Source organism: Podarcis tiliguerta (genome assembly GCF_965153285.1).
Source record: "Podarcis tiliguerta genome assembly, chromosome: 4".
NCBI classification, from domain to species: Eukaryota; Metazoa; Chordata; class Lepidosauria; order Squamata; family Lacertidae; genus Podarcis; species Podarcis tiliguerta.
In genome coordinates, this window is record NC_139537.1 from 80383606 (window position 1) to 80399497 (window position 15892).

At 43.3% G+C, this 15892-nt stretch overlaps 1 protein-coding gene across 9 annotated transcripts in view; it reads left to right on the top strand.

Moving 5' to 3' along the window:
* The window catches only part of NALCN (sodium leak channel, non-selective), a 193958-nt gene that overhangs the window by 139497 nt on the left and 38569 nt on the right, over positions 1–15892 (top strand). For 5 of the 9 annotated variants that reach the window (XM_083437568.1, XM_083437569.1, XM_083437573.1 and 2 more), the window contains 3 exons: positions 12195–12331; positions 13573–13714; positions 15314–15400. In XM_083437568.1, the coding sequence (XP_083293694.1) occupies positions 12195–12331; positions 13573–13714; positions 15314–15400 (366 nt within the window). The remainder of the gene's footprint in view (positions 1–12194; positions 12332–13572; positions 13715–15313; positions 15401–15892) is intronic. The other 4 variants (XR_014510429.1, XM_083437570.1, XM_083437571.1 and 1 more) reach the window with 1 other exon arrangement.

The window sequence follows — 15892 nt, forward strand, 5'->3', positions numbered from 1 at the left end:
TAGTTTAGTTAGCAAAAGGAAGCCACCGTGAATTCAAATATAGCTACACACAATGCAGTAATCTCATAAAATCCTCTCTCAAGCAGGTTATGTAGTATGAAGATTACAAAATTCACTCCATTGTAACGGTCCTTAGACTAGTTAAATAGACGGTGAGGTGCACAGCAATTTTTAGGATTGCAAAACTTTACAAAAACAATCTCTTAATCCCTAGTGAGTATCTAGGGTTGCAGTGAGTATTTCATGCATAGGTGCATAAAGGTAAAGGACCCCTGACAGTTGAAGTTCAGTCGCAAACGACTCTGGGTCATCTCATTTTACTGGCCAAGGGAGACGACATTTGTCCGCAGACAGTTTTTCTGGGTCATGTGGCCAGCATGATTAAGCCGCTTCTCATAGCTCACGGAAACACCATTTACCTTCCCACCAGAGCGGTACCTATTTATCTACTTGAACTTTGATGTGCTTTCGAACTGCTAGGTTGGCAGGAGCTGGGACCGAGCAACGGGAGCTCACCCCATCGCAGGGATTCGAACCACCAACCTTCTGATCAGCAAGCCTAAGAGGCTCAGTGGTTTAAACCACAGCACCACCCGCATCCCCCATAGCTCTGTTCAAATAGCAACAAGCATAACTCAGACATCATTCATTCATTCAATAATTGATTAAATTTCTATATCACAAGCAGGTCCCTGGCTCAATTCAGCTTGCAGCTTTCCAGTCCTCTTCTGCCCCCTCTCTCCCTCAGCACAGAAAGAGCCTTAATTCCAGTAAAAGCATAATTTAACAAATATATTTATTTGTCAGTGACTCAAATTTAATGTAGAAAAATTATGAAATCATATTAGGAAGCATTGCCTCAAGCACTGGGATTCTTAATGACCCCCTCCAGCATTAATACCTGCCTTACTCATGCACTTCCCCCTTTGAGTCCTTTGTCTGAATAGTTAGACTTAAATTGCTATGTCAATATAAAGTAGTTATTTTGCTATTAAGTCCTAAATTTCTCCTTGTTCAACCTCCATAGAGATTTGGATCCTAAGACAAGTTAGGTGAAGAAAAAAAATCCATCACCACTTTACTCTCACAGCCCCTTGGACATTCTGAAAAGAAGATATGGGCTACTTAGAATCATAGAATCACAGAAACGTAGAGTTGTAAGGGACCCAATGGTCATCTAGTCCAACCCCTTGCAAACCAGGAATCTCAGATGGCCAGCCAACCTCTGCTTAAAAACCTGCAAGGAAGGAGAGTCCATCACCTCTCGTGGGTGTCTGTTCCACTGCCAAACAACTCTGACTGTCAGAAAGTTTTTCTGAATGTTTAGTTGGAATCTCCTTTCTTACAACTTGAAGCCATTGGTTCAAGATCTACACTCCAGAGAGGGAGAAAAGAAGCATGTTCCCTCCTCCATGTGACAGCCCTTAAGATATCTGAAGATGGCTATCATAACTCCTCTCAGTCTCTTGAGAGCCAGTCTCCTGAGAGCTTTGAGAGCCAGTGTGGTGTAGTGGTTAAGAGCGGTAGTCTCGTAATCTGGGGAACCGGGTTCGCGTCTCCGCTCCTCCACATGCGGCTGCTGGGTGACCTTGGGCTAGTCACACTTCTTTTAAGTCTCTCAGCCCCACTCACCTCACAGAGTGTTTGTTGTGGGGGAGGAAGGGAAAGGAGAATGTTAGCCCCTTTGAGACTCCTTCGGGTAGTGATAAAGCGGGATATCAAATCCAAATCCAAGCAGGAGATAACTAGAGCATGCACCACTCTGAGCATGCACCAGGCTTTGAGACTCCTGAAGGGGAGTGAAAGGTCCAAACTCTTCTTCTTCTTCTTCTTCTTCCTCTTTTCCAGGCTAAACAAACCCAGCTCCTTCAAGCGCTCCTCATAAGGCTTAGTTTCCAAACGCTTGATCATCTTGGTCACCCTCCTCTGCACACATCCCAAATTGTCAACATTCTTTTAAAATTGTGGTATCATTATCTCTCAGACCAAGGGGGCCGCAAGAGTGCTTGAACCTGGAACCTAGCGGGTGGGGAAGCGACGCCAAATTTAAGAGCTCCCCCAGCCCTCACGCTGCCTCCCCAAAGCTGGGTAACTGAGGCACTGGGCTTTAGGAAGGAGGCACAAGGCAGGGTACTAGAACCCTCCCATCTTCTTCCCAAAACTGGGAAAGCACTAACTAGGCTTTGGGAAGGAGGCAGGAGGAATCTGTCAGAAGTCCAGCACCTCGCATACCTGGATTTGGGAAGGCAGCACAAGGGCTAAAGGGGGAGGGTGTCAGATCTTGCTGACCACCCTGATCCAGGGTATTCATATCCCTCTCCCACTAGCCAAAGTCCCTGAGGCACCTGTTGCTATTTTTCCCTTGTTAAGCGCATCCTGAGATACAGGGTTGTTTTCCAACTGAACTCCCTCAAATTACACACATACATAAGGGCATTGCAACACTAGACGTCAACTCATTTAGAGTATACATGGAGTGCTAAGGGAGAAATTATTGGTGGTGGGAAGTTCCCTTCCTCTTGGTTCATGTGGGAACCAATGACACTGCAAGCAATAGCCTCCAGAAGATCAAAAGAGACTACGAGGCTCTGGGCAGGAAATTGAAGCAATTAAATGCACAAATCGTCATCTCATCTGTCCTCCCAGTTGAACGACGTGGCCCAGGGAGAGAGAGGAAAATAGTGGAAGTAAACAGCTGGCTTCGCAAATGGTGTAAACAGGAACGGTTTGGATTCTTAGATCACGGACTGCAGTTTCTTGAGGATGGACTTCTGGCAAGCGATGGGCTGCACCTCACAACGGTTGGGAGGAATGTTTTTGCCAAAAAACTAAGAAACCTCATCAGGAGGGCTTTAAACTGACTAATGTGGGGGAGGGAGACAGTGCTCCTGAAGGTAGGAGTCTATTAATTGATGAAGATGATCATCCAAATGTCATAGACCAAATGGAGCAAACAGCAAGCAGACCTAGTGGTGGGAGGAAAAAATCCTTAAATAAGAGACACGGGGGAATGACTAATGGACTTCAATGTCTGTACACTAATGCACAAAGCATGGGAAATAAACAAGATGAGCTTGAGCTCTTGGTACAGCAAACTAAATATGACATAATAGGCATCACTGAAACCTGGTGGGATAAGTCCCACGATTGGAATGTAAAAATGGAGGGATACAATCTATTTCAGAGAAACAGACCAGACAAGAAAGGAGGAGGAGTGGCGTTATATGTCAGGGATGTGTATACCTGTGAAGAGATCCAAGATTTAGAACCTCAAAGCCAAAGTGAGAGCATTTGGGTCAAAATTAAGGGAGAGAAGAATAACAGTGACCTCATTGTGGGAGTTTACTATAGATCCCCAAGCCAAACGGAGGACATAGATGATGCCTTCCTGGAACAGATGGCCAAGCATGCAAAAGGAAGGGAGATAGTAGTAATGGGGGACTTCAATTACCCAGATATTTGTTGGATGTCAAACTCAGCCAAGAGCATAAGGTCAAACAGATTCCTCACTGGCCTTGCAGACAACTTCATTGTCCAGAAAGTGGGAGAAGCAACAAGAGGAACAGCCATTTTAGATCTGGTCCTAACCAATGTCGATGACCTGGTTAATGGGGTAGAAGTGGAAGGATCATTAGGCGCAAGTGATCATGCTCTTCTGAAGTTTACTATACAACGGAAAGGAGCAGCCAAGCATACTAGGACTCAATTTCTTGACTTTAAGAAAGCCGACTTCATAAAACTTAGGGAAGTGCTGGGTGAGATCCCATGGACAGTAATACTAAAAGGAAAGGGAGTTCATGATGGCTGGGAGTTTGTTAAGAGGGAGATAGTAAAAGCACAACTTCAGGCAATACCAATGAGACGGAAACATGGAAGGTGCCTAAAGAAGCCAGGGTGGCTATCTAAAGAACTTTTAACTGAGTTAAGATTAAAAAAGGATGTGTACAAAAAATGGAAAAGGGGGGAAACCACCAAAGAGGAATTCAAACAAATAGCCAGCACGTGTAGACACAAAGTCAGAAAAGCTAAAGCACAGAATGAACTCAGGCTTGCTAGAGAGGTTAAAAGCAACAAAAAAGGCTTTTATGGGTATGTTCATAGCAAAAGGAAGAACAAAGAAACAGTGGGGTCACTCAGAGGAGAAGATGGTGAAATGCAAACAGGGGACACAGAAAGGGCTGAACTCCTCAATGCCTTCTTTGCCTCAGTCTTCTCCGATAAAGAAAACAATGCCCGACCTGAAGAATTTGGAGCAAATGATTCAGCAGAGAAAACACAGCCCAGAATAACTAAGGAGATAGTACAAGAATACTTGGCTAGTTTAGATGTATTCAAGTCTCCAGGGCCAGATGAACTGCATCCAAGAGTATTAAAAGAACTGGCAGATGTGATCTCAGAACCACTGGCAGTCATCTTTGAGAATTCCTGGAGAACAGGCGAAGTCCCGGCAGACTGGAGGAGGGCAAATGTTGTCCCTATTTTCAAAAAGGGGAAAAGAGAGGACCCAAATAATTACCGCCCAGTCAGTCTAACATCAATACCAGGGAAGATTCTGGAGCAGATCATTAAGCAAACAATCTGTGAGCACCTAGAAAGGAATGCTGTGATCACCAATAGTCAGCATGGATTTCTGAAAAATAAGTCATGTCAGACTAACCTGATCTCATTTTTTGACAGAATTACAAGCCTGGTAGATGAAGCGAACGCAGTGGATGTAGTCTACCTTGATTTCAGTAAGGCATTTGACAAGGTGCCCCATGATATTCTTGTAAAGAAGCTGGTAAAATGCGGTCTTGACTATGCTACCACTCAGTGGATTTGTAACTGGCTGACTGACCGGACCCAAAGGGTGCTCATCAATGGTTCCTCTTCATCCTGGAGAAGAGTGACTAGTGGGGTGCCACAGGGTTCTGTCTTGGGCCCGGTCTTATTCAACATCTTTATCAACGACTTGGATGATGGACTCAAGGGCATCCTGATCAAATTTGCAGATGACACCAAACTGGGAGGGGTGGCTAACACCCCAAAAGACAGGATCACACTTCAAAACGACCTTGACAGATTAGAGAACTGGGCCAAAACAAACAAGATGAATTTTAACAGGGAGAAATGTAAAGTATTGCACTTGGGCAAAAAAAATGAGAGGCACAAATACAAGATGGGTGACACCTGGCTTGAGAGCAGTACATGTGAAAAGGATCTAGGAGTCTTGGTTGACCACAAACTTAACATGAGCCAACAGTGTGACGTGGCAGCTAAAAAAGCCAATGCAATTCTGGGCTGCATCAATAGGAGTATAGCATCTAGATCAAGGGAAGTTATAGTGCCACTGTATTCTGCTCTGGTCAGACCTCACCTGGAGTACTGTGTCCAGTTCTGGGCACCACAGTTCAAGAAGGACACTGACAAACTAGAACGTGTACAGAGGAGGGCAACCAAAATGGTCAAAGGCCTGGAAACAATGCCTTATGAGGATCGGCTAAGGGAGCTGGGCATGTTTAGCCTGGAGAAGAGGAGGTTAAGGGGTGATATGATAGCCATGTTCAAATATATAAAAGGATGTCACATAGAGGAGGGAGAAAGGTTGTTTTCTGCTGCTCCAGAGAAGCGGACACAGAGCAATGGATACAAACTACAAGAAAGAAGATTCCACCTAAACATTAGGAAGAACTTCCTGACAGTAAGAGCTGTTCGACAGTGGAATTTGCTGCCAAGGAGTGTGGTGGAGTCTCCTTCTTTGGAGGTCTTTAAGCAGAGGCTTGACAACCATATGTCAGGAGTGCTCTGATGGTGTTTCCTGCTTGGCAGGGGGTTGGACTCGATGACCCTTGTGGTCTCTTCCAACTCTATGATTCTATGATTCTATGATTCTATGATAGATGATAGATAGATAGATGATAGATAGATAGATAGATAGATAGATAGATAGATAGATAGATAGATAGATAGATAGATGATAGATGATAGATAGAGAATTGGGGTCAGTTTTGTCTTCAGGTGCCATTGTGGGCTGGGAGGGTAGAACAGTTTGAGCATTTTCTATAAATGGAACAATGCGAAGGTTGAAGAAGGTGTGTGCCATGCAGAGGAAATATTACCCCAAAACATGTTTGGAGTCACTAAGTGAAGTTAAATGCCTTGCTTTGCCCAGTAGGTAGCATTATCTCAGCACGGCAGAAGTTGAGATGTACTGCAGAATGGCTTTCAGTTTAGAATATTTTTTAACATGTTATTAATCACAATGTTCTTTTCCACAAGATGTCTTTATGTAACCCCTTGCCTGTGCTCCTCTTTTTAGCTACAAGGCTCCAAAATAAAGGTTAATTTCTCCCTCTTTTTTTTGCTCATATGAAAATCTGTCAACACCTTTCTATTATGCTGTCGTTTGGGATGTCTTCTTAACAGTGGCTCTCATTCAGACACTTTGTGGTATCACATTTCTATGAAGGACAAGATTGCCCCATCTCTTAGGCTGCCACAGTGACTGTGTGATTCATCATCAAGTACAGTGGTACCTCAGGTTACATACGCTTCAGGTTACATACGCTTCAGGTTACAGACTCCGCTAACCAAGAAATAGTGCTTCAGGTTAAGAACTTTGCTTCAGGATGAGAACAGAAATTGTGCTCCGGTGGCGCAACAGCTGCAGGAGGCCCCATTAGCTAAAGTGGTGCTTCGGGTTAAGAACAGTTTCAGATTAAGTACGGACCTCCAGAATGAATTAAGTACTTAACACGAGGTACCACTGTAGTGGGAAGAAAGCCCCCCAAATGAGCCATTCATTCTAGGTTTAGCCATGACTTACTAAATTTTAGCATGCAGCTATCTCTCACTCTCATCTCCATTCAGAAGCCATCTTTATATTAGCATTCAAAAACCCCTCTTCAACTATATATCCAGTCTGCATAGTTCTGCACTACTCTGATCATGCACAATTCTATATTCTGTTTTTCCCTCAGGCTCTTTCTTTGTATGTCTGTGATTTACAGTCCTAACTCCCCAGTACACTTAATCCCAGTACAGTCCTAACTCCCCAGTACACTTTATGCCTGTGCCTTAAAGTGGCATTCAGAAGTCGATGGCCCAGTCCAAACAGCTCCTTCAGCTATATGCGCACTAAGATTTTTGACTCTTTGAGCAGCAACCCTCAACAGCCATACTACAAATACCTGCTTTTCACATTTTTCTTGGCCTTGGCGTGTAATGTGCTGGACTCCTATTCAAGACAGAACAATGTCCAAAGCCCCTTTGGGCACGTGGAGCTCCTAGCCATTTTGGTTCCCTGAGTCCAGCTGCCACCATTGCAAATTGTTTCTATGTCCTCCCGCATTGCCAAGAGCCCCAGAGCTGTTGGGCTGCTACTACAATATGAATGTTAAACGGTGCAAACTTACCTTGTATTTGCCTTTTCGTAAAACTTTTTTGCCAAGCCTGTCTCCCTGCCCCACGCTTCCACCTTAACTGTTTGCTGTGTGGGTTTTCCTAGCTCCTTTCAAGTCATGTTCCTTTCTTCAGTGCATGCCAGATGTCTTCCCTTCCCCCACCACCCAAATACTACTGTGCAGTTTTTTTGGTTAAAAGAACCTTTTCGCCGCTGCTGCTTTATGATCTTCAAACCACCGCTCTGGTTTTGATTCTCGCAGGTGTTTGCAGCATCCCCCGATCCATTATCAAGCCGTTCTCATTACTATGCTGCTTCCGCCCTCGGAATTCATTAGCAAAGATAAGGTTGAACATAATTGTGGCCCTTGCAATGCCCTTAAAGGACTCCTTTCCCTCAGCGCGCTACACTATCATTAATCTGCACCCTTTGTTTATACTCAAACTCCAAAGTGTTTTCGGTGCATGGGGCCCTTTGTTTGCAGCAGCGATAGCTATTTGGAGGTCATTATCCTTCCACATGGGAGGCTGAGAGCGGGAGCAAGTGCCTGCCCTTCAGACACCCTCAAGCCCTTATCTGTGATTAGATGTTCTCCATCAGATGTCCTGGCGATTGTGCTGAAATCTAATTACAGTATATAGTTCGGTGGCTGCCCCACTTTCCCAAGTGATTGAAAGTTTTAGGGGGCAGCCTTTGGCTAGGTTAGGTTTCCTTCTGAGGTGGGGTTGCTGGAACCTTGGGGCATTTCTGGTGTTATGAGGAAAAAACTGCTCCTTTTCCCTTATGGGGTACCCAAGAGCCCATATAGAGACCCTTTGTAGGTTCTCTATTGGTAGGAGAAAATAACAGAGACCAACCAGAGAATATTGAGAAGCAAAGCAGCTAGTAAGCCTGATCTTTATTAAAGCTGTAGCAACATGATGCTCCCCCCCATGCACACACAGGAGGGGGGGGGGACCCTGAGCCATGCGTGCAACCCCTTATAAAGACATTTTAAATTGCCTGCCCTGAGGTCCAAGACCACCCCCAGAAACATCATACATACATCACAGAAGGGCTGTGGCCCAAGTGTTGTTGTTTAGTCGTGTCTGACTCTTCGTAACCCCATGGACCAGAGCATGCCAGGCACTCCTGTCTTCCACTGCCTCCTGCAGTTTGGTCAAACTCATGCTGGTAGCTTCGAGAACACTGTCTAACCATCTCGTCCTCTGTCGTCCCCTTCTCCTTGCGCCCTCCATCTTTCCCAACATCAGGGTCTTTTCCATGGAGTCTTCTCTTCTCATGAGGTGGCCAAAGTAATGGAGCCTCAGCTTCACGATCTGTCCTTCCAGTGAGCACTCAGGGCTGATTTCCTTAAGAATTGATAGGTTTGATCTTCTTGCAGTCCATGGGAGACCACCCCCTTAATACATCAGAGAAGGGGCGGGAATCTGGGTGTGTTATTTCTTCCTGTCTGCCAGGTTACCTGATTGGATTACCTGGGCATCCTGGCCACTCTTTTGTTATGATAACTACTCAATTCCTGAATCCAGGTCACAGGTCACAGGCACACTCTCTATTCATTTCTTAAATGTGCCCTTAAAACAGGATTTGTGAAAGAGACAATGGGGAGATTTCTCATTTCCTTCGACCTTGCAGAGAAATATTTGAGGTCATTTTGGGAGAGAGAAAATGGTTTCAGGACTTTTCTGTGGGTTTTAGACATGTGGTTTACATATTTGTATGTGTTTGCTTGGTACATTTATGAACATCTACTTTCTATATATAAGACCTTGAAATTCTTATAACACTGGGATACCTGTTTTTATTTACAAATATGCATGGTGAGTGTGGGGAAGTGAGCAATCATTACCATAAAGGGCTATGCTTTTAAATAACAAGTTGTCGTCCCCGAAGAAGATAGCTTCTGCATTTGGCCTGGGGGTGTGCTAAGACTTCCTTCTCCTTTATTAGCTACATTCTGCCCAAATAACCATTTCTTTCCAACCGATGTCCAAACACATGGGGTGTGTCTCTAGCTAGTTGCCACCAGCCATCAGCGCTTGTTTAAGGAAGGAGTTTTCCCATCAATGCCCACAGAGCAATGGTTCCCACTTACTAAGTACTACGCACTCTCGGTTTTTCAAAAGTCCAGCCATAGAGCCCCTACTTTTGAAAAGAAAAGAAAAAAGATATTTCTATGGTCATTTTTGTTATGTGAATGGTGCCATGAACCCCCTGGGTGGGTCACCCTTTCTTTAGGCTTCTGAGCACGACTGTCTAGGGACCTGTTTAGAGGCATTTCAGTAGGATTGTCCCGGAAACCTGCTTAGTGGTTTACTAACTGCTGTGAGTTAAACCACAGAGCCTAGGGCTTGCCAATCAGAAGGTTGGCAGTTTGAATCACTGCGACGGGGTGAGCTCTTGTTGCTCGGTCCCGCTCCTGCCAACCTAGCAGTTCGAAAGCACAAAGTGCAAGTAGATAAATAGGTACCGCTCGGTGGGAAGGTAAACGGCATTTCCGTGCGCTGCTTTTGCCAGAAGTGGCTTAGTCATGCTGGCCACATGACCCAGAAGCTGTACTCCGGCTCCCTCAACCAATAAAGCGAGATGAGCGCCGCAACCCCAGAGTCATCCACGACTGGACCTAATAGTCAGGGGTCCCTTTACCTTTACCTAACCTAATAACAAAGGACCCACTATTCTTTTTTAGTCTTTTTCTGCATGTGCTGTTTTGTCTTTTACCTCCTTCCAACCCCATTTTCTTCCCCAAATATACTCCAGGATTAGCTGGTATAGCAATTACTTTGTCCTTGAGTGGCAGAAGTTGAACTTCTGAGCCACCTATATTGCCTTCAAGTTTATTAGCAGTGAGTGGCATTTCCCTAAGGATCAGCAAGGAATTCCAACGCTAGATTGCTTGGTCTGCTAAGAATTTAGTGACTTCTCTCTACATGAGGACTGTCTTTGGAGACAAACCTAGTCCTATTATTATTATTATTATTATTATTAAACTGCCCTACACCCAAAGATCACAGGGCAGTTTACAATATAAAAACACAACAAGACATACCATAAAAACAAACAAACAAAATACCCTCCAGTTTAAAAGTCTGGTTTTTTAAAATTTAAAATTAAAATTGAACTGATTGTTTAATTAACTAAAGGACTTGGAGAAGAGGGATGTTTTTTCCTGGTGCCTAAAGATATGTAACAAAGGCGCCCAGGCAAGCTTCCCTGGGGATAGCATTCCACAAGCAGGGAATCACCACAGAAAATACCTGTTCTTAGGTTGCCACCCTTCAGGCCTCTTGCAGAAGAGGCATACAAAGAAGAAAATATGGTTTGCTAAGCATCTATATTGTGCAGTCAGACAATATCTTTTCTCATTGGCTAAGTATGTGATACATACCAGTGTTTTTCAACCTGTGGGTCAGAAGTGGGCTGTGGACAGTTTTCCACAGGGTGCTTGTATAAGAAATTGAAAGACTATTATAGCTCACTCCTGATGTGGCCAAAGACACCTTGTGGCAAACCATCACCAAATCTGCCACCAGGATTAAAGGTACCCCTGCCCGTACGGGCCAGTCTTGACAGGCTCTAGGGTTGTGCGCTCATCTCACTCTAGAGGCCGGGGGCCAGCGCTGTCCGCAGACACTTCCGGGTCACGTGGCCAGCGTGACATCGCTGCTCTGGCGAGCCAGCGCAGCACACGGAACGCCGTTTACCTTCCCGCTAGTAAGCAGTCCCTATTTATCGACTTGCACCCGGAGGTGCTTTTGAACTGCTAGGTTGGCAGGCGCTGGGACCGAACAACGGGAGCGCACCCCACCGCGGGGATTCGAACCACCGACCTTTCGATCGGCAAGCCCTAGGTGCTGAGGCTTTTACCCACAGCGCCACCCGCGTCCCACGCCACCAGGATTAGTGAATAGTTAAGCCAAAGGTGAGTTGAAGTTTACTTGGGTGAAATAAGAAATAATATATTTACCCCTGTGTATTAATAATGATCTGAGATTATGTCAGACAACCATCAAGCCCTGCATTGATCTACTTTGTTGGCAATATGCAAGCCTGGCCATTCCACTGATACTTGCCAGAAGGGACTTTATTGTGAATAAAGCAATCTAAAAATATTCATAGTTCATTATACACTGCTTGCATAACTATGTTTTTATAACTTGGGAAGCAATATCCTGCCTTCAGATGGTAGCTGTTCTTACATTCCCATATATAAAACTATGAATAACCTTGTAAGTATTATAAATATTTAAACAAATTCCACATTAATAAAGCTTTAAGCAAATTTTTTGCTTGGGCGTCTCAAGTAATGGTTATAAAATAGGCAAACTTGCAAGAAACTGACAGCTGGTAAAGACCTAATGTCCAAAATCCACCTGACAGTGTAATGATGGGTCACCGTTTGAAGTCAGTTTGGAGCTGTGGGTCACCGTGCCAAAAGAATTGGGAACCACTGATATATACAACATTTCACTTATCTACAACTGGCAGGTCTAATAAGAGGGAGGGAAGTATGTTTTACTTGTAGAGTGGGAGAGAACTGTGAAAAACTACACAAAGGAAATACAAATATTTACTGCAACACTCTTTGCATTTTAAATCTTTCAAGAAAAGGACTTTTTGCAGTTTTAACTGCGTGTAGTTCTGAAACGCTAAGAAATTAATGTCAAAACAGAAGTCTCAACTGTAGTTCTTTACTGCCACCTTGTGGTTCTTCAGTTGATTGCATTTGCTGCTCTTTGGGCGGGGGGAAAGCAAGACTTTGTTCCTGGTTTATTTAATCCTGTTTATGTGTGTGTGTGTTTTTATTTAGCTGAAGCAAAGTGAGGCAAATGCAGATACCAAGGAAAAGCTCCCACTGCGCCTGCGGATCTTTGAAAAATTCCCTAACAGACCTCAAATGGTAAAAATCTCCAAGCTCCCTTCGGATTTTACAGTCCCCAAAATAAGGTAGTTTCGCTTTTCAGCTCTCTTTAAGTGCTTGGCAATGTGAAAAGTGTTTTAAGATAGGTTTGAAGTTTTCTTTAGATTCTCTTCTCCAATGTGGGTCTTTTTTATTTATTTATTTTTTTAAAGTGAAATTGATCCTGTTCCACAAGGCCAAATTAAGGTGGTTTGGGGCCAATGCAATTCCCCAAACAGGACCCCCCCTTCACCAAAAATGAGTATAAAATGGCTGCAAAACACTTAATACTTGAATCACGGACATCACATTTTGGTCCCTTTAACCATACTGACGCATCTTGTTTCTTTGTTTCTCTCTCCTAACCATATACACATATATTTTGCCTATACTCATTTTCTTCCCCTTTTTGCTTGTTTGCCCACTGCCAGTGCATTATCTGTACCGTGAACCAACCTAGAAAGAGTATCTGTTTTGCTTCCAAAGGAGTGAAGAGTCTTCCAATTTACAAGAAAGCTAGAACAGCACATCTACTGTCTTTTAAAATCATTGCCAAATACTATAGCAATCCCTGCACAATATAAACACATTTATCTGAAATTTCATGCTTAGAAGTTGCATTAATACTTACCCTCAATTAAGCTATGGCTTTGTGACAGGCTTAAACATTCTGCTTTACATGAGTAGAATGTTAGGAAAGACATAATTGAAATATATTTTGTAAACCGCTTTGGGATTTGTTTTTCACAATCAAGCGGCATATAAATTTTATGAAATAAATAAATAAATGGGGGCGTTAGCTATGATTCTGTCCCATTAGAACAAGCAAATTGAAAACCAGAATCTGGCTGATGCAAAGTATGGTCTAACAAAACCCTTTTTTATAAATGTGTTCTTTGAATTCCTGCTGAAATGTCTTTTTTTTTTCTTCTTGAGAAAGGATGTTTTCTATGGATTATATCAGAGGTTTTAAAACTTGGAATTTAGCACATAGCAGAATCAGACAGAGAGGTAAAGTGCAAAACAAATGATAATTTTTTAAAGGAAAGCACGGTTAAAGAAGAACATAAGGTTTTTTTAGACAGTCGTGTAGCTACATACAAATTTAATGTTACTTCAGTGATCAAATCAAAATCCATTATGTATTATATGCCTTGTATCATTTTCATTTTATCTTTTGTACTAGCATATGGACTATTCAGGATTTTTTCAGATACTATCAAATTATACATAAAGTGAACCAGGAGCTTTGCCTCAAAGCCTTCTCTCTCCTTTTTTTACTCTTAAGGGAAAGCTTTATGAAGCAATTTATTGATCGACAGCAGCAAGACACAACTTGTTTACTGAGAAGGCTTCCATCAGCTTCCTCTTCCTCATGTGACCATTCTAAAAGGTTGGCAATTGAAGACAACAAATACATTGACCAGAAGGTAAACAGCATATCCATATCCATCATAAACTAAAGTTGTACAAGCACATAGAACCTTGATTGTCCAACGTGACAGACAGATTTCGTAATTATGACTCTAGACTTTTGATTGATGCTAATTTGGGGTTTCCTTTTAAAGCTCTGTTACGATTCTGAACTCCATGATGACATCACAGTGTAGGGAAGAGATGGGTAGCTGGTGTTGTGTCCACACAAACCCATAGTTGTCAACTGTCCCTTATTTGGCAGGAAAGTCCCTTATCCCAGCATTGTGTCCCGCTGCTGTCCCTTATTGATGATGTCCCTTAAATTTCCCGGGTTTCAAAAGAAGCAGCTCCTCTTCCTCCCTCCCTGCCAGCCAGGGAGGAGGGAGGCTCCAGCGGTGTTGCTTGGCTGCGCTGCTCACCCAATAAGGAGTCTAAGAATGACTGGGGGGTGGAGCTTGCATGCCTTGTGCCGATCAAATTGGCTGCGATTCCTGGGGACTCGCCTTTGCTCAGCGCTTCCCAGCGGAGAGGTGATGGTGGTTTCCCTTGCTGCACCCCCTTTGCCGGGTTGCTGCGCTGTGGGAACCACCGCTTGAGGCTTCGCTTGGCTGCTGGCTGGACTTTCTGCCTTTGGCTCGGAGAGGCTCAGAAGTTGAACATACCTGTGCTTGGAAAATCCCTTATTTTGGCTGCTGATCCCTTATTTTTGAGGCTGCTGGCCCCTTATTTTCAAATCTGTAAGTTGACAGCTATGCACAAACCAACCCGTGCAGCAGTCTCCCATCAACACATTTTTTAAACAAATAGTTATATTCCATACATTGATTTCATACAGGACTGCAGGACCTGAAGAACGGGGAAATAATAGCACATCTGTTCAAATGCTGTCTAGGTGATTGCAGTGCCATGCCATGGAGCACAGATTCCCCATGCATAAGTTGAGCCTCTAGTCAGATAGATGTGGGAGAGATTTTTGCTGAATGCCTGTTGCCAGACAAAAGTTGGGCAGTGTGTGGGCTGACTCAGTGTAAGATGGTTTTGTATACTCAGTGAGAAATTTCCCCATGTGGGTAGAACATTAGGTTGCATTTTGCTACTGATTCTGGCTTTCTATACTTACCATTACCATAGCAACCTCCCTTGTAAATGCACCAACATTCTCCAAAATCTCTCTCCTCTAACACAGATTTGAAATAATAACTTAAAAAAAACCCTGACTGTGTGCACAGTAGAACAAACAAGCATGAGCTATGGGAGATGTTAATTAAACACACAACACTGAAATCAACCACAAAAATTATGCTGACAGCTGTAGCTTCCTTTGTGCATGCTATCTATATTTCCTCTAACGCGAATCAGAGAGACCTAGAAAATAATAAAGAAGAGCTGTTTAGGAGTTGAGCAAAAGCAGGTTTCTAACTATGGGTCTTTTGGAGAACCGTGCCCCCTTTCTTTATTCCAACATCTCACGAGTTTTCATTTTCTCCAAAATGAATGCACAGAGGTGCTGCAGACGTTTTTGCCCAAAAGTTTCTCTTTATCCAAAGTTCTCATAGTTTTCTTCCCTCTAGTTCAGTCCGCCAAGCCTCTTTCTCTCTTTACTCTGTCCAAAGTTGCATGACAGGCAAGCTGACATCATGATTACAGGGATCTCCAGCCTTATCAGGATGCTGTTGTCCTTTCTGGAAGACCGCTGGAAGGTAGCTCACCTCCTGTTTATTTAAGATAGCCATCAATAGCTTTAAGCAGTTAAGCAGAGCTAACATTCACTCAGTCATTCACTTTGTGACTGATTACATTAAAAATAGTAATACTATATGGATAATAGAAGCATAAGTGCAATGAATACATAGGTATGTAAGACTTACTGTACAACATAATGTCTGAATTAGTATGGAGCTGATTTCCCCATTTGAGTTCATTCATGATTCTTACTTTTGTTTTGTTATTCATTCACTAAAATTGCATTCACTCAGTAATTCATTCATTCCCTTCCTATCAATTTCATTATTTCCATTTATTTCCATTTTGTTTTCTTAACCATTACTTTAGCTGCTATCTATGGTTGCAGCAGCTTCCATTGGTTTTATCGAAAACGTGCTGGACATTACATTTTTCCATTCTTGGGGGCAGCCTGAGAAAAGTAGTTGCCATTAAGAAAAAACACCACAGTGCACCATTTGTGGCTGCCA